General features: G+C 47.6%; 1 protein-coding gene across 1 annotated transcript in view; it reads left to right on the forward strand.

The window, feature by feature from the left end:
• The window catches only part of LOC142296213 (sulfotransferase 6B1-like), a 75,028-nt gene that overhangs the window by 17,765 nt on the left and 38,037 nt on the right, over window positions 1-19,226 (forward strand). Inside the window, exons 2-3 of the mRNA XM_075339542.1 lie at window positions 4,949-5,058; window positions 11,821-11,910. Of these exons, the coding sequence (XP_075195657.1) occupies window positions 4,949-5,058; window positions 11,821-11,910 (200 nt within the window). The remainder of the gene's footprint in view (window positions 1-4,948; window positions 5,059-11,820; window positions 11,911-19,226) is intronic.

Raw genomic sequence — 19,226 nt, forward strand, 5'->3', positions numbered from 1 at the left:
TATGTTTTACATTGCATAAGTTTTATTGTAATGTTTTCTTACAGTTGCTTATTAGTGATGAGCGTGCTCGATTGAGCATCGGGGTGCTCAGGTATGCTCATTACTAGATGGGGTATCATGAGTGATCAAGAGTCAATGCTAATCCTCAGCCCTCATGTCTTGTGGCTGTTAGCCAATTAACATGTGGGCAATGCCTACCATACACGTTAATATCATTGTCATGTTGGCTACTGGTATTACTGTGATTGGCAGGCCGCATCGTGTCATGCCCAAAAAATATTACCCCAGTTACAATCGCACTAGTGCAATTGGGAACAGCCTGGCAAAGCACCAGAATTGTGTATCTAATGTGATGCGCAAGTTCAGGGGCTGGTATTTTTAGTCTGGGAAAGGCTAAATAAACATGTCTGCCTTACTTTACCAGGGGAGTGGTGGAACAGGGTCACAGGAGGCAGGGCAGCGCCCCCGTTCAGTGATCCCATCAGGGCTTCCGTCAGAACCCCCCTGCAAATTGGGATTCGGACATATGAGGCCACTGAATAGGGATAGGAACTCAGTGTGAAAGCACCCTTACATAAATGCGAATGGATCTTTACCATTGTATTCATACAAATTATTGATCCTTTTGAACATTAACTCTGTGTTAACCCTTGACATCTATAAGGTTGATCTGGTGCATAATCGGTGCCATATGATCCACAGTAATGGTAGGCATTTTTTTTCCTAAATTATTTTACAGATTAAATGTCTATTAATTTACATTGGTAAATTCACCATCTTTGAAATGATCGTTTGGTGATGTATAAGATGAATAGGCAAATATGAATTTTCAAAAGATTTGCTCATGTCTATTATAGTTACCATATATTTTGTAAGTGGACCGATCATGACATTTAGCGGACAACCCTTTTATTAAACTTCTGGGACAGTAAAACCTAGTAGCCTCCAGAACTTGCACCAGTATTACACAGAAATATTCTGGGGAATTAACCCCTTCACGACCGCGGGCAGTAAAATTACGTCCTATTTTAACGTGACTTAATGACCAGGGACGTAATTTTACGGCCTAAACTTCATTTGAATGCCGTGGCCATAGCAACGGCTTTCAAATGATGTCCCCTGCTGTTTCTTACAGCAGGGGACCTTTACTTGACCCCAGGGGAAGTGGCATCGCCACCCCCTATCGACGATCGATGTGATTGGCTGTTCAAATCTGAACCGCCAACCACATCGTTTGCACTAATTTCGGCAAAAAAAATGCCAGAATTACTGCGATACTGTGAGATCCGGCTATGATCTGCTCTAGCAGCTTCAACAAATCATAGCTCTAAAATGTCGCCCCCAGCCCCTGCAGCACTGATTGGAGCGATCGTGCTATGACGCGCAATCGCTCCAATCAGTGTGCAGTAGGGCGGTCTGATCTGCCGGTGGCCGCCCTCCCCAGGCCTGTGCTGGCCTGCAAGCCCTCCCCCAACATGTCTGCAGCGTGCAGTGGCTGGTACTTGTGGTACCACGCCACCGCTGCTGCTGCCGCCGCCGCCATAGCTGAGGTCACCGCTCCTGCTGCACGTGAGTACTGTGCTCACCTTGCAGCCCGTGCGCGCTCCCGTGGTGCCCCCTGCGCGCTCCCGTGATGGCCCCTGCCCGTGCCCCCCTGCGATCTGCCCCCCCCGACATCCCGATCTGCTCCCCCCGCGATCTGACTGCCTCCCCCATTATCTCTATTCTGCTTCTGCAGCTCCCTCTCCGGTCTCCCCCTCTGCTCCCCCCCCTCCCTCTCTGCTCTCCCCCCCCCTCCCCCTCTTCTGCCCCCCCCCTCCCCCTCTGCTCTCCCCCTCTGCTCTCTCCCCCTCTGCTCTCTTACCTGTCTTCATCGTGTCGTCCGAGGTCTTCACTGGCCCGATCACATCTGCCTCCATCGCTGGGTCCTTCCTGGGCATTCTGCTGATCTGCCCAACGTCCTGCCTGCTGCTCCTGTAAAGCTGTCCATCTCTCTGCCATCTGTTCCTCCTGCAGCTCTTCTGGTCAGTGATCCTCTGGGTACTGTGAGTATAACTTTTTTTTTTTTTCTGTATCCCCTGTCCATTTTTACACCTCATCCGTCCGTGCGTCCCGCCAAGCGCTGATCAGGGATGCACATAACATATCTGCATCCCTGCTCAATTTTTGGCGTGACTTTTTTTTTCCGTATCCCCAACGCTTTTTGTATCGCATCCGTCCGTGTGTCCCGCCGAGCGCTGATCAGGGATGCACATAACGTATCTGCATCCCTGCTCAATTTTTGGCGTGACTTTTTTCCGTATCTGCGACGCTTTTTGTATTGCATCCGTCCGTGCGTGTCCCGCCAAGTGCTGATCAGGGATGCACATAACAGATCTGCATCCATGGTCAATTTTTGGCGTGACTTTTTTTCCTTATCCCTGACGCTTTTTGTATCGCATCCGTCCGTGCGTCCTGCAGCGGCCGATCAGTGAACCGCGTCTGTGCGTTTGAAAAGTCAAATGGCGTTCCTTCTCTTCCGAGCCCTGCCATGCGCCCAAACAATTACTTTCCACCACATATGAGGTATCTACGTACTCAGGAAAAATTGCACAATACGTTTTATGGCGCAGTTTTTCCTGATACCGTTGTAAAAAAAAAACTACCTGATTGATGGAAAAAATTTGTGGTTAAAAAAAAAAATAATAATTTTCACGGTCCAACGTTATCAACTTCTGTGGAGCCCCTGGGGGTACAAGGGGCTCACCAAATATCTAGATAAATTCCTTGAGGGGGTCTAGTTCCAAAATGGGGTAATTTGTGAGGGAGCTCCACTGTTTAGGCCCCATAGGGGGTCTCCAAACGTGACATGGCGTCCACTAATGATTCCAACCAATTTTGCTGTCAAATGGCGTTCCTTCTCTTCTGAGCCCTGCCATGCGCCCAAACAATTACTTTCCACCACATATGAGGTATCTGCTTACTTAGGGGAAATTGCACAATACGTTTTATGGTGCATTTTTTCCTGATACCCTTGTGGAAAAAAACCTGGTTCAAGTGACAGTTTTGTGGTGAAAAAAAAAAAAATTGTATTCCTGGCTCAACATTATCAACTTCTGTGGAGCCCCTTGGGGCTCGCTAAACATCTAGATAAACTCCTTGAGGGGTCTAATTTCCAAAATGGGGTCACTTGTGGGGGAGCTCCACTGTTTAGGCACCATAGGGGGTCTCCAAACGTAATATGGCGTCCGCTAATGATTCCAACCAATTTTGCTGTCAAATGGCGTTCCTTCTCTTCCCGCCATGCACCCAAACAATTACTTTCCACCACATATGAGGTATCGCCGTACTCAGGAAAAAATGCACTATAAATTTCATGGTGCATTTTTTCCTGATACCCTAGTGAAAAAAAAGCTACCTAGTTGAAGCAACCATTTTGTGGTAAAAAAAATGTTTCTTCTTTTCACGGCTCAACGTTATAAACTTCTGTGAAGCCCCCATGGGTTCAAAGTGCACATCAAACATCTAGAAAAATTATTTGAGGGCTCTAGTTTCCAAAATGGGGTCACTTGTGGGGGAGCTCCCTTGTTTAGGCACCTCAGGGGGTCTTCAAACCCGACATGGCGTCCGCTAATGAGTGCAGCTAATTTTGCACTCAAAAATTCAAATGGTGCTCCTTGCCTTCCGAGCCCTGCCGCGTGTCCAAACATTTGATTTCCACCACATATGAGGTATCTGCATACTCAGGAGAAAATGCACAATACATTTTATGGTGCATTTTTTCCTGATACCCTTGTGAAAAAAAAGCTACCTAGTTGAAGCAACCATTTTGTGGTAAAAAAAAATAAATTTTCTTTTCACGGCTCAACGATATAAAGTTCTGTGATGCCCCCAGGTGTTCAAAGTGCTCACCAAACATCTAGAAAAATTATTTGAGGGCTCTAGTTTCCAAAATGGGGTCACTTGTGGGGGAGCTCCATTTTTTTAGGCACCTCAGGGGGTCTTCAAACCCGACATGGCGTCCACTAATGAGTGCAGCTAATTTTGCGTTCAAAAATTCAAATGGCGCTCCTTCCCTTTCGACCTCTGCCATGCGCCCAAACAATTTATTTTTACCACATATGGGGTATCAGCGTACTAAGGAGAAAATGCACAATACATTGTAGGGTGCACTTTCTCTTTTCTCCCTTGTAAAAATGAAAATTTTATGGCTAAAGTAACATTTTTGTGTTGAAAAGTAAAATTTTCATTTTTTCCTTCCACATTGCTTTGGTTCCTGTGAAATACCTAAAGGGTTAATAAAATTCTTGGATGTGGTTTTGAGCAGTGTGAGGGGTGCAGTTTTTAGAATGGGGTCACTTTTGGGTATTTTCTGTCACATCGGCCTCTCAAAGTCACTTCAAATGTGATGTGGTTCCTAAAAAAAATTCTTTTGTAAATTTTGTTGGAAAAATGAGAAATTGCTGATGACCTTTGACCCCTTCTAACTTCCTAACGAAAATAATTTTTGTTTCGAAAATTGCGCTGATGGAAAATAGACAAGTGGGAAAGTTTATTTATTAACTATTTTGTGTGACCTATCTCTCAGATTTATGGGCATAAATTTTCAAAGTTTGAAAATTGCGAAATTTTCATAATCTTCGCAAAATTTCCTAAATTTTCACAAATAAACGCAAAAAATATCTGCCTAAATTTACCACTGACATGAAGTACAATATGTCACGAAAAAACAATCTCAGAATCGCCAGGATCCGTTGAAGCGTTCCAGAGTTATAACCTGTCAAAGTCACACTGGTCAGAATTGAAAAAAATGGCCCGGTCATTAGGGTGTTTTAGTGGCTGGGGGTGAAGGGGTTAAAAAAACACGTGATTAGAGAAATACTTTATCCATTGTTTATTCTATTACATAGTAAATTTTGCATGCGCTTTAACATAAATGTAACAAATGCTGTTGCTATTTTTGTTTTAGGAACAAACTGGTCAGCAGAGATAATTAAGCAAATTCTAATTGAATTACACAACAAAGAACCTACCCTAGATCACGCTATTTTTGAATTTGGAAAACCAGAAAAATATAAGGTTTGTTACATTGCATATATAAGGTTTCCTGTTAACTTATTTTGTCATTTTAATTTTGGGTACTGCATATAATGTATATCTAATTAAAAATTTTGCAAGAGTCATAAATGCAAAAACAGCTAATTGTTCTTTATGTTCAAAAATCAGACAATTCAGCTTTCTTTTATCTAATTTTGTATTGGTGTTATGCTGAATTAGTTTACTTCAGGTTTACTTGGCTTTATTCCATTAATAATAAAAAAATATTATTTTCAGTTTTTATTTTTATTTTATTTTGACCACTTGGTTTGGCAAAAATAAAACCCTGACATGCATGAGATTCATGGACGTCTGAATAAAGCCTAGAAAATAAAGAAGAGCGGACCCATTAGTGTCAGTTTTGCAGGTTCAGCTGGACTTTAGATAAGGGCAGAGTCACACTTTCGTATGACTCACACAACTGCAACGTGAGAAAATCTTTGCATTGCACTCGGTCCCATTTAGGGCAATACTGCAGCTCAGATCTGCGAGTTTTTTCTCAGTCCTTAAAGGGAACCTGTAAGCAGAGATTTTGCACTAAACATTATTCCCCCTCTGCAGCTCCTGGGCTGCATTCTAGCAATGTTCCTGTTGTTCTGCCTCCTGCCGCTTTAGGCCGTCCCCCATCGCTCATTTCCATAGCTGTGGACGCCGCCCAGTGCTCCAGAGGTCCCCGCGCATGCCCAGTGCCTATCTCTCGTGGATAAGCACTGTGCCCAGTGTCACCGCTGGTGACGTGTGCGCAGGCTTTAGATTATGGGCGTCACTTTGATTTCATTACCAAGTAACTGCCCATAATTGCGTGACCGCGCTTTCCCCCCTCTGCCTCCTTCGCTCTGCGCAAGCGCGGGCCTGCTGACTAGATGGGAGGAGCGCGGAGCAGGACACCACCGATCAGGATTAGACGCAGGAGGCAGAGGGGGAAAGCGCGGTCACGCAATTATGGGCAGGAGGCAGAATAACGGACACCAGGCAACCCGCCCCCGTGTTCCATTTACAATATCTGCATACAAAAGGTACCACTTTATAAAGTCTTTATTTTGGTCAGAAAGGGGGCACAAGAACAACAGGAACATTGCTAGAATGCAGCCCAGGAGCTGCAGAGGGGGAATCTTTTATGTTTAGTGCAAAATTTCTGCTGACAGGTTCCCTATAAAGGGAAGGTGTCGTAAAAAAAAAAAAAAATGTCAATAACTGAAAAATGTAAAGTAATAATGTTTTAATGTTTTGTTTAAATATTGTTATGTTTTTAATTGAGCAAAATATAAAAAAAATGAAAAAGCTTGATATTTTCCACTGTTAAACACTAGGGGGAGCAGCTTCTGAAATCCTACAGAAATCCTACTGTAGAAAAAGCTCACATTACAGCTGCAGTAAAGTGGGTGAAGTCTGCTCTCCTGTGTGTGATGTCACAACTCCCCCTCCTAATCTGAGTGTTTACAACAGATAAGAGAGAATGACATGTAGGGACACAGTGCAGAGCCATTGTGTTGGTGACCAGAAATGTCTAAAGTGTCACCAAGGACAGCTGGTGTATCACACAGGATAGGATTAGATGCACAGCTCAGCAGACAGTATCACACAGGACAGGATTAGATACATAGCTCAGCAGACAGTATCACACAGGACAGGATTAGATACACAGCTCAGCAGACAGTATCACACAGGATAGGATTAGATACACGGCTCAGCAGACATAGTGTAGAAAGATATCCAGTATCCAGATCAGTAAATTGGTTTAAAATTAATTTTCCTTTATTTCAAATTCAGTAAAAGCAATAAAATTCTCCATCATGATGAAGAACGCATCAAAGACGTGTAAGGTGGATGCGTTTCGGACAAAAAAAATAGTCCTTAATCTGAGACAACCTCAGATTAAGGACTAGTTTTTTTGTCCACCTTATACGTCTTTGATGTGTTCTTCATCATGATGGAGAATTTTATTGCTTTTACTGAATTTGGAATAAAGGAAAATTAATTTTAAACCAATTTAATGATCTGGATACTGGATATTTTTCTACACTACGTCCTGCTGCAGAGGGATCCTGTTTTCTCATCCGTGCACCGATCAAGCATTAAGTGGTCTCCATTGGGTGAGCTGGACTTTCTCTATATACTGCATGGCTCAGCAGACAGTATCACACAGGATAGGATTAGATACACAGCCCTGCAGACAGTATCACACAGGAGAGGATTAGATACACAGCCCTGCAGACAGTATCACACAGGAGAGGATTAGATACACAGCCCTGCAGATAGTATCACACGATAGTATTAGATACACAGCCGTGCAGACAGTATCACACAGGGTAGGATTAGATACACAGCCGTGCAGACAGTATCACACAGGAGAGGATTAGATACATGGCTCAGCAGACAGTATCACACAGGATAGGATTAGCTACACGGCTCAGCAGACAGTATCACACAGGAGAGGATTAGATACACAGCCCTGCAGATAGTATCACACGATAGTATTGGATACACAGCCGTGCAGACAGTATCACACAGGATAGGATTAGATACACAGCTCAGCAGACAGTATCACACAGGATAGGATTAGATACACAGCCATGCAGACAGTATCAAACAGGAGGATTAGATACACAGCCCTGCAGACAGTATCACCAGTACACACACAGGCCGACAGGTGGCAGGCGGAAGGGGGGAGGTTGAGCGGAAGGGGGGAGGTTGAGCGGGGGGTGTTTTTGGAGACGGTAGCAGCGGCGGTACTCACATGCAGTGGAACACAAACACACACACAGCAGCGGCGGGCAGAGCGGGGGCTGGGTAGAGCGGAGGGAGGGGATGTCATTAGTTACAGTAACGGCGGCGGGGAGGGGCGACGGCGGTAGCAGAAGCGGGGGCTGGGTAGAGTGGAGGGAGGGGGTGTAATTGGAGATGGTAACGGCGAGGGGAGGGGCGGCAGCAGCAGCGGGGGCAGAGTGGGGACTGGGGAGAGTGGAGGGAGGGGGTGTCATCGGAGACGGTAACGGCGGGGGAGGGTACTGGTAGGTGGCCCGTACTCACACATCCCGGCGGCTGACAGGGATATAGTGGAGCAAACAGCATACGCTGTGAGCTCCACAATGATGGCGCCGATCTCTTCCCTCTGCTGTGATCTGGACAGCCAAGGGGGCGAATCCAGGTCACAGCAGACGCCTACTCTAATGCTACTAGATGGGGTCGGATCCAGACCACTGTTCTCTATGCACAGGGGCTGCCATAAAGGAGTCAGTAACTGTCGTTACACACACAGGAAATCCAGCATGGCAGCCCCCCAGTGCCTCCAGTAAAATTAGAATTAAATAAAAACTAAATAAGCAGCGATTTTCACTTTGTATTAAAAATACTTGATTTCATAATCACTATTTATAATACAAAAATAAAAAACCGCGAACCTGTCACGTCCCTTACATGTTCTGACCTACAAGCAGGAGCATGTGTGGCCTAGTAACCCCTTCCTACCCATCCCTGTTTTGTAATAATGTGTATTATGAACGTAAAAAACCCCTTTTAAAAATCCCTAAGAACAGTTAGATGCTCCTAATCAACTCGTTACCTGCATTAAAGACAGTTGTCTTAAATTGTATAAAAGATTCCTGTCCACACACTCAATTAGGCCTAAAACACACTTCCGCAAAAAAAACGTCCGTATGATTTGGTCCGTTTTTCGGGTCCGTGTTCTGTTTTTTTGGGGCGTTTCTCCGGTACGTATGGCATCCGTGTGATGGCGTATGCGAGCCGTGTGTGCGTGTGGAATGTCCGTTTTCACATAAAATATGTACGTGTGCTGTCCGTTTTTAAAGGCCCGCATTCTTACCCAATTAACGATTTTAATCATTCATCATGAGATCCTGGTGTTGTTGTTTGCTTTCAAATGACCTTATAGATTGGAAACAAGTGTTTCAAATTTTGTGATGAAAAACGAACACGGACGATACGTGCTGAACGCGGACATACTCCGTGTGCGGTCCGTGCAGGCACGGACCCATAGACTAAAGCTGGTCCGTGCCTGCATGTTGCCAGCAAAAAACGGACATGTCGTCCGTGTAGAAAAGCGCACACACGTACTTACGACACGGACACACGTTCCGTGTGATTTTACGTGCGTGTGCCATCTACCATTGAATAACATCGGTCTCCGTGTGTATGTGTCTCCGGTACGTGCAAATACGTACCGCATACGTACAAAAAAAAACGGATGTGTGTTGCGGGTCTAAATCAGTCAGACTCTATCCTCTACAACATGGGCAAGACCAAAGAGCTTTCTAAGGATGTCAGGGACAAGATCATAGACCTGCACAAGGCTGAAATGGGCTACAAAACCATAAGTAAGATGCTGGGTGGGAAGGAGACCACTTTAGGTGCAATAGTAAGAAAATGGAAAAAATACAAAATGAGTGTCAATCGATATCGATCGAGGCACCATGCAAAATCTCACCTTGTGAGGTATCCAGGATCATGAAGAAGGTGATAGATCAGCCTAAAACTACACGGTGGGGGGAACTTGTTAATGATCTCAAGGCAGCTGGGACCACTGTAACTAAGGGGTGCTTCACACATAGCGATCTCGCTGTGTGTGACAATGAGCAGCGATCTGGCCCCTGCTGCGAGATCGCTGCTCGTTACACACAGCCCTGGTTCGTTTTCTTCAAAGGCGCTCTCCCACTGTGACACACAGATCGCTGTCTGTGACAGCGAGAGAGCGACAAATGAAGCGAGCAGGGAGCAGGAGCCGGCGTCTGACAGCTGAGGTAAGCTGTATCCAAGATAAACATCGGGTAACCAAGGTGGTTACCCGATATTTACCTTAGTTACCAGCCTCTGCAGCTCTCACGCTGCCTGTGCTGCCGGCTCCGGCTCTCTGCACATGTAGCTGCATTACACATCGGGTTAATTAACCCGATGTGTACAGCAGCTAGGAGAGCAAGGAGCCAGCGCTAAGCAGTGTGCGCGGCTCCCTGCTCTCTGCACATGTAGCTGCATTACACATCGGGTTAATTAACCCGATGTGTACTGTAGCTAGGAGAGCAAGGAGCCAGCGCTCAGTGTGCGCGGCTCCCTGCTCCCTGCACACACAGCTAAGCGGTGTGCGCTGGTAACTAATGTAAACATCAGGTAACCATACCCGATGTTTACCTTAGTTACCAGTCTCCGCAGCTTCCAGACGGCGGCTCCGTGCAAGCGCAGCGTCGCTTGCACGTCGCTGCTGGCTGGGGGCTGTTCACTGGTCGCTGGTGAGATCTGCCTGTTTGACAGCTCACCAGCGACCATGTAGCGATGCAGCAGCGATCCTGACCAGGTCAGATCGCTGGTCGGATCGCTGCTGCATCGCTAAGTGTGAAGGTACCCTAAGAAAACGATTGGTAACACAATACACCATAATGGATTAAAATCCTGCAGTGCTCGCAAAGTCCCACTGCTCAAGAAGGCACATGTGCAGGCCCATTTGAAGTGTGACAATGAACACCTGGATGATTCTGAGAGTGGTTAGGAGAAGGTGATGTGGTCAGATGAGACAAAAATTGAGCTCTTTGGTATTAACACAACTTGCTGTGTTTAGAGGAGAGAAATAATGCCTATGACCCAAAGAACACTGTCCCCACTGTCAAGTATGGAGGGGGAAACATTATGTTTTGGGAGTGGTTCTCTGCTAAGGGCACATGAGTACTTCACTGCATCAATGGGACAATGGATGGAGCCATGTACCGTAAAATCCTGAGTGACAACCTCCTTCCCTCCACCAGGACATTAACACTAGAACTACTGGACTCGTGACACCTATATAGAAATACATGGTGCAAAGTAGTCAAAATGACTACCTCAGTAGTTCTAGTGTTAAAAATGGGTCGTAGCTTGGATTTCCAGCATGACAATGACCCAAAACCTACAGCCAAGGCAACAAAGGAGTGGCTCAAAAAGAAGCACATTAAGGTCATTGAGTGGCCTAGCCAGTCTCCAGACCTTACTCCCATAGAAAACGTATGGAGGGAGCTGAAGCTCCGAGTTGCCAAGTGACAGCCTCAATGATTTAGAGATGATCTGCAAAGAGTAGTGGACCAAAATTCCTCCTGACATGTGCGCAAACCTCATCATCAACTACAAAAAAAGTCTGACTGCTGTGCTTGCCAACAAGGGTTTTGCAACCAAGTATTAAGTCTTATTTGCCAGAGGGATCAAATACTTATTTCTCTCTGCAAAATGCAAATAAATTTAAAGAATTTATACAATGTGATTTTCTGGATTTTATTTTTGATATTCTCTCACTGTTTAAATTAACCTACCCTTAAAAGACTGTGCATGTCTTTGTCAGTGGGCAAACTTACAAAATCAGCAAGGGATCAAATATTTATTTCTGTATGAGGAAGGGAGGGTGTGTTTGTTTTTTTTTGTTTTTTTTTTTATACAGTCCATGTTCGGTACAAACACCGAACATCACTGTTCGGATTAGCTCATCTCTTCTAGAGAATACAAACACTGATCAACTGAATATTGACAGATCACTCACTCGCTGATCAGATTTACACAGGAGCGATCGTTCTCATGAACCAACAATTTTGCAATCAGCACCCAGTGTAAAGGGCTTTATGTTTTCTTTTTTTTTTATTCTGATACCTATTTGAGTAAGAATGCCATTTCCACTTTTCATTACCATTAAGGCAATCTCGCATAGTTTTCCAATAATGTTTTCCTGATAGATATAATCTAATAGATTTTTATTTTTTCCTTTTTGATTTTAAGCACCTGAAGGACCAACCTTCTCCAAGAGTATTTGCTTCACATCTTACTTACGAGAATATGGCAAAATCTTTCTTTGAAAAGAAGACAAAGGTAAAGTTGTTGATTGTTCATAGCTAGGTTTTCAGAAATACGAGACACCCCCTAAATTTGTTTTAAAACAATATATACACAGTAATATATATATATTAATAAACATCTAAAAGTGAGAATAGAATAAGCACTCAAAGAAACCCCTGTATTTAAAGGGGATTTCCAGCTGTAGACTGTGGTAAAATAACCAGATAATACTCCTTCCAGGTCCCATGCCGCCTCTCCGCTGCTGCTCTGGTCTCTGTGTATTGGCTGCAGCGGTGAAGTCACAACTACAGTGCACATCACCGCTGCAGCCAACCACTTGAGCTCAGCAACTCATTCTGTCTACATTGTCCCAGCCGCTAAACTCAGTGATTGTCTGCAGTGTTGATGTTTGCTGTAGTCAAGATATCACTGCTGCAGCCAGTAAATAGAGACTGGAGCTGCAGCAGAGAGGTGGTGTTTGTCTTTAAGGCTGGACTCACATGAGCGTATGGCATCCGATGCGATAGCATCGAATGCGATATGCTAATGACCCCCGCCTCAGGCTCTGCAGTGAGCGTTAGCCGAGTGTCATGCGACTGTGACGCAATCCTGCAATCAGGACACAGCTGCAAAGCTGAAGGCGGGCGCTGCGGAGGAGAGGAAGGGGTTAATCCCCCTCATCTCCTCCATTGTCAGCCTTTGCGTATATTGCACTGCACTGGGATAATATCAGAGTGCAGTCCGAAGTTTCTCTCATACCCATTCACTTGAATATGTGCGAGGGATATGGCTCTTGCAGAAAATCGCAGCATGTTGCGACTTTTCTCGCATCTAGAATCTGGATGCGAGAAAAGTTGACCATCTGCTCTCCCTCATTGACTAACATTGGTCAGAGTGCAATGCGAGATTTTCTCGCATTGCACTCGTCCGATTTCAACGCTCGTGTGAGCGTACACTAAGGGGGGAATTGTGAGTACGATTTGGCTTTTAATGGGATTGTCCAAGGAAAAGACCTTTGTCCAAAGGATGACAGATATCTGTGGGGAAAATAAGCTCAGTCATAAGCGGGTTTTACACGCTGCGACATCGCTAGCATTTGCTGGCGATGTCGAGCGCGATAGCACCCGCCCCCGTCGTACGGCCGATATGTGGTGATCGCTGCCGTAGCGAACATTATCGCTACGGCAGTGTCACACATACATACCTGCTCTGCGATGTCGCTCTGGCCGGCGAACTTCTTTCATTCTAAGGGGGCGGTTCAATCGGTGTCACAGGCAGGCGTCCAATAGAAGCAGAGGGGCGGAGATGAGCGGGACATAACATCCCGCCCACCTCCTTCCTTCCGCATTGCCGGTGGAGGCAGGTAAGGAGATGTTCGTCGCTCCTGCGGTGTCACACACAGCGATGTGTGCTGCTGCAGGAACGAGGAACAACATTGCTAATAAGCAGAAAACGTTTTTTTGTTTCAGGACAACCTCTCCGCGCCAAACGATTTTGACCGCTTTTGCGATTGTTTAAGGTCGCTCATAAGTGTCATACACTGCGATCTCGTTAATGAAGCCAAATGTGCGTCACAAACATCGTGAACCCGGCGATAATTCATTAACCATATCATAGCGTGTAAAGCCCGCTTTACTCACAAGCCCAACGCCCCCATCCGGATCTCCTTAGCAGATGTCAAGTCCAGCTACTGGACCACCGCGGTCTGTGATTGGCTGCAGTGGTCAGGTGAGTTGAATAGCATACCATTGGACATTTTATGATAACGTGCCACTTAAAGTCAGCTGACTGGTACAGCTGTAAGAGGTGGTAAAATCCCTACGGTAGGGAATGTTGATATAATGAGTAATGTTATATAAAGTGTAATATGTTCCTGCATAGTAATATGGTATAATGCATAAGGTATTGTATGGGTATTAGGGTATAAGATAGGGTGCCCGGCAACCGACTGTAGGGCAAGTGACAATTGGCAGTTGGGATTAGCCCTTGCGGGAGGAGCTAGTGCTTAGAAATAGGACAGTCTCCATCTTGTAATTCAGATAGAGTTTCTGACTGAGGAGAAAGCGGAGTGCTGGCTAATGTGCGAGGCGTTACCAGATATCTCATTGTTAACTCTGGAACATCTGGAGCCGACGGCTTTTATTTGGTGCCAGGGTCAATATGCATTTTTCCTCCAGCGGGGAATACAGACGTGGAGTTTGGCTGTAGGAAGAAGTACTAAGCCTGTTAAATGAATGAATTACCCAAATTAGGACAGAAAATGGCACCATATCAAATATATGTAAATGGACTATACCCTAAAATAAAGTATTTGTAGTAGAAGAACTACGGGGAAACGTAGTCCTAGTCATATAATGACCAAATACGTCAAAAACAAGTCAAATACAAACTCCTTGCAAAATATAAAACATTTATTAAATAGTATTGTGGCAAGAAGTGACATACAAATTCATCAAGTCATCAAATCATAATTATCAGATTTTTACAGGAAGTCTCTGAAGACAAATCACAGAGGGCCGGCAAACCACACATGGCAAAATGTGAACAGTTGTTTTAATGTTCATCAGCAAACACATACTCACCAGTGGGCGTCACAATCCACTTGGCCCCGCCCACTGGTGTGTCCCTATTGTCATGGTGGGTGACTAGGCTTTGCTGGCTGATGTTATGTACCTGGATGTGGGGGGTTGTAAGGAGGGCCAAGGAGGAGGGAATCCTGCACCTGGAAGAGGGGTGCAGTCATCTGTGACACCCTGATTTTGTCAGGGCGTCACACTCCCCCTTGGTATAACACAGCCTGTCCTCGGGCTGTCCGGCCACTGACGTTTATTGAAACTGCTTCTGCAGAAGGTAAAAGCATAACAAAATATAAAACATTAAACATTTCATCCCTTGACAGGGAGGCACATTACTTGAACGTTGCAAACATTTCTGTTTCACCAGTCCACCCCAAAGAGTCATAGTGTCGCAGAACCCTCTGGCCTGGAGGTTAGCCACCGGTTTTATTAGTGACTGGGCCTCGGCCGACTCTACCGCAGGCCCTTCCTCCAACCAGTCCTCTCCAGTGGGTGTCACAGTCCTAGTGGGCAGAGGAACAAGAAGGCAAATGGGGGGTATTTACATGAACCCAAGAAAGTTTTTGGGTGGCCTCTGCCAGTCCAGAGGCCATGGTCCATTAAAGCAAGACAAGGTAAAGCAGGAGTTAAACAGGGAAGGAGATAGCCGGGTTCCGCTACCTATTTACTCCTTTCCATCTTGGTGAAGGTGACGGTGAAAGGCTAGGCATGGCTTCTCGTCAACCATTGCCCATTTCTTCACATCGAGGGCAAACCACCTCCGCTGTCCACAATGCCGGGTGTAGCACACCAAGTCCCCGGGTTCCAGATCTCAATCTGGATGGCCAGTTGGCAAATGAGGGCCTACATCCCTCCGGGACACAAAGATTTCTGCTTCCAGTCCCGGCTCATAGATGAACCCCCACCCTTTTCGGGGGGTCAAAGTGGCGGATCGGCCCTCTGTATGTCGGGCCCCTGACCCGGAAAGTGGCTTGCCACAAGCAGTCTTTTTCCCCGGTAGGTCCGGGCAAGCACGTCAGCTTTCTTCTTTTCCTGAGCAGCTATCTCTCTGCGGAGCTGCTGCCGCTCCCAGTATGGGGCACGGTTCCCGTGCTCCTGCTCAGGAGCCAGGCCCGCTCGGATGTCCTCGGCGCCGGCTACAACTGGCCTCTCATGTTGCCGTGGACCCCATCTATCAGCGGGCTGCTCCTCACCTTTGCAGGAGCACACCAGCTGCTTCTCAGCTGGGGTGGGAAGCCTGGGAGCTATTGGTGCTGCAGCTGGGTTACAGACAGGGGCAGGTGCCGCCTGCATAGCTGCCGGACTCGGGGCCGGGACGGATGTCTTTAGCGGTGCGGCCAGGCTCGGGGCTGGGACGGACGTCATCCGCGGTGCGGCCAGACTCGGACGTCATCAGTGCTGCGAAAAGGTGCCGCTTTTCCTTCCGGTAATCACTGCATCCTCCTGGTAACCAGCACTGATGATAGGACACCAGCAGCAAGATGTCACAGCAACCTGGCAGACAGTGTCCGGAGAGTCCCTTCCCCGGAACCACTGACTTAATCGAGGAGCTGACGGAGAGGATGGCCCAAGCCCATTTCATGCTGGTGAAGTGGACATCGGAGATGAAGGGCCTGGCTGCAGCTGTCCAGGCACGCAAAGTGCAGATGGCCTCGGAGGAGTGGGTAAGCAGTGACCCACGCCCCTATGTTCCCCAGGAGCTGGCCTGCCCAGCTGAGGGGTCCGGTCTGCTTCCGTCCGCCACGCCACCTCCCTCGTCACTCATGTCCGCAGCCAACACCCCGACTGACCCGTTGCCTCAGTCCGTGGCAGCGGAGCCCGTATCATCTGTGGGGGAGGACCCAGCTGCTAGGCCCTCCGGCCTTACCATCACCATCGCTCCGACACCGCTGATGACATCTCATCCGGCCCCGAGCCAGGCCACACCACCGACGACGACCGTCCTGGCCCGGAGCCTGGCCGCACCACTGATGACGTCGGCCCTGGCCATCCGCCTGGCCGCTACGGAGGCGGCACCCGTTCTTATCTATACCCCAGCTGCAGCACAAACAGCTCCCAAGCACCCCGACCCGGCTGAGGAGCAGCCGGAGTGTTCCTGCAGGGAAGCGGAGCAGGCCACCGATTGGTTGGCCCATGGCAGTATGAGAGGTCGGTCGTAGCCGGTGCCGAGGACATCCGAGTGGGCCAGGCTCCTGAGCAGGAGGAGCACAGGAACCGTGCCCCATACTGGTAATGGCAGCAGCAGCAGCTCTGCAGAAAGAAAAGCTGCAACAGGAGGCTGCCCCAGCAGCGGTAGTAAAATGTTGCTGTTATGGACCTGCCTTCTTGTTTTCTCTACCACAAGGACTGTAACACCCATTGGAGAGGACTGGTTGGAGGATGGGCCTGCGGTAGAGTCGGCCGAGGCCCAGTCACTAACAAAACCGGTAGCTAACCTCCAGGCCAGAGGGTTCTGGACTTTGGGACTCTTTGGGGTGGTGTTGTGAATGTTAGTTATGTCTTGGCTGCTGGGAGGCTCCCTCTGGTGGCCAGGAAGGGTTTGGACAGAGACCAGGTAGGTTGTGCAGTGGGTGTTTCCTTTCCTAACTCTCTGCTTATTTAAGTCCTGGTCTGATTGCAGGCTGTTGCCGGATGTCAGTTGTTCTTTGTATCTCTAGCCTGCTTAATCCTGCTCTACATCACATCCACTCCAGATTAGTTCTTGTTCTTTATTTATTGCCTGGTTCTTTTGCTTATCTGGGTTTGTCATTTGTTGTGGTTGGTTTCAGTTTATTTCCTTCCAGGGATTTTTCCCCTCAGTGGATTGTTGAGGAACTCCCTGCAGTTCTGTGTGGAGTATAGCTCCTTTGGGTCCATGTGTTTATGGCTTGTTGAATTTGTTATAATTCTTGTTTTCTGTTCATTGGTATGACAAGGGCACCTGGTATAGGACGGAGTTCAGATCGAGCGATCTGAGGGCCTTTTTGTACTATCAGGAAGTTGGTATTTTGCAGGGTTTTTCTCTGGCTACCATCAGTCCCTTTCCTGTCCTTTCCTATTTTAGTCAGCGGGGGCCTCACCTTTTGCTAATCCTGTCATCTACCTGTGTATTGTGTTTTTCCTATATCACCGCAGTCTTTGAATGTGGGGGGCTTGCTATTCTTGTCTATTTTCTGAGGCAGAGAGTTATTCATCTTTCCTACCTTTAGGATAGTTAGTTCTCCAGCTGGGTTCGCGGTGCACAGGATGTTAGTTCACCCCTCGGCTACTTCTAGTTGTGTTGGTTAGTAAGGGGATGGCAGCCAGATTAGTTGTAAAGGCTCTTGTCACCTTTTTGCCAATGATTTGTGGTGATCTTCCATGGTTCCGGATCATAACAGGGTGTGCTGATGGAAAAGGGACTGTGTTATGCAACGTTCAAGAAATGTGCCTCCCTGTAAAGGGATGAAATATTTTAAAGTTCAAAATGTTATGCTTTTACCTTTTGCATTTTTCAGAAGCAGAAAAATAAAAATCGGTGCCGGACAGCCCGAGGACGGGCTGTGTTCTACCAAGGGGGAGTTTGACGCCCTGACAAAATCAGGTTGTCACATAAGACTGCACCCCTCTCCTGGTGCAGGATTCCCTCCTCCTTGGCCCACCAATACAACCCCACACACAGGTACATACACCAGCCACAAAAGCCTAGTCACCCCTCCAGGACAATAGGGACACACCAGTGGGCGGGGCCAGGCAGATGGTGACGCCCACCTAGGGGTCAGGGATCCTGAGGTGTCAGGGAAGGAACACATCAGTAGAGTGGAGTTGCAGAACTGAGTAAACAGTGGAAGTGAGAGGAGTGAAGTAGTAGTCGATGGTTGTAGCTCCCGGACTACCGGACTACCTGAGCTGACTAGGTGGCAGATGGGAGAGCAGGACCACAGGCGACAGAGATCTGGTCATAGGAGACCTTAAGTGGACTGGGGCAGGGTTGCAGCCCGCCGGTGCTGACAGCGGGAATCCGGTCCAGAGGCCGTGCACAGTCGGGGTACCTGGACCCCAGGGCGAGGACAGCTGCAAGCACCTTGTCGATTAGCCAGCAGGGGACAAGATTCCAAGTCTTGTCCGAACAGCAGCCCAGATAGAGCGAGACGGAAGCCCAACGTGGGGGATAGGGCGTCTGCAAGTGCCTGTAAAAATCCCAAGGTCAGATCTCGGAGGCCACAGCTCCCACAGCAAAGACACCGGGAGTGGACCTTTCCCGTTTCATGTGGACTAGTCAACACACGAGACACCAAACTAGAGTGCAGGAGGAAGCGCCCCTGTTCTGTTCACCGGTGTGCGGGACCCAAGCACACTCCTCCGGAGGCTACCGGTATCTGGCACTTGGTTTACTATCTGGACTCTGTGATTTATTCAAAAACAGTGAGCACACCGGTATCATCCGGTCCAGGCTGCAGACTGTGTCCATTCCACTCCACCTACACCTGGGCCCTGGGACAACACCTCCTCTACCCATGGAGGGGATACCATCCTGCTGCCCCGCTCCATCAGCCCCGGGTGCCCCATACCAAGGCAGCGGCGGTGTCACCAACTATCACTGCAACCCACGGGTGGCGTCACTGACAAACTTTCCCCTGTAAATAACCCCTTTATTACATTGTGGGCGACGGGCTGCTGCACGAGCCCTTTATCCGGCTGCCACTCGAGCCACAGCCACGATCCCAGATCCGAGCGTCTCGAGTAGCCCCCCTGCCATGGTCTGCATCCCCCGCCAGCGACAAATCGAACAAGACATGATGTCCCAGATGTGCA

This window comes from Anomaloglossus baeobatrachus, chromosome 3 (genome assembly GCF_048569485.1).
Source record: "Anomaloglossus baeobatrachus isolate aAnoBae1 chromosome 3, aAnoBae1.hap1, whole genome shotgun sequence".
Classification (NCBI taxonomy): Eukaryota; Metazoa; Chordata; class Amphibia; order Anura; family Aromobatidae; genus Anomaloglossus; species Anomaloglossus baeobatrachus.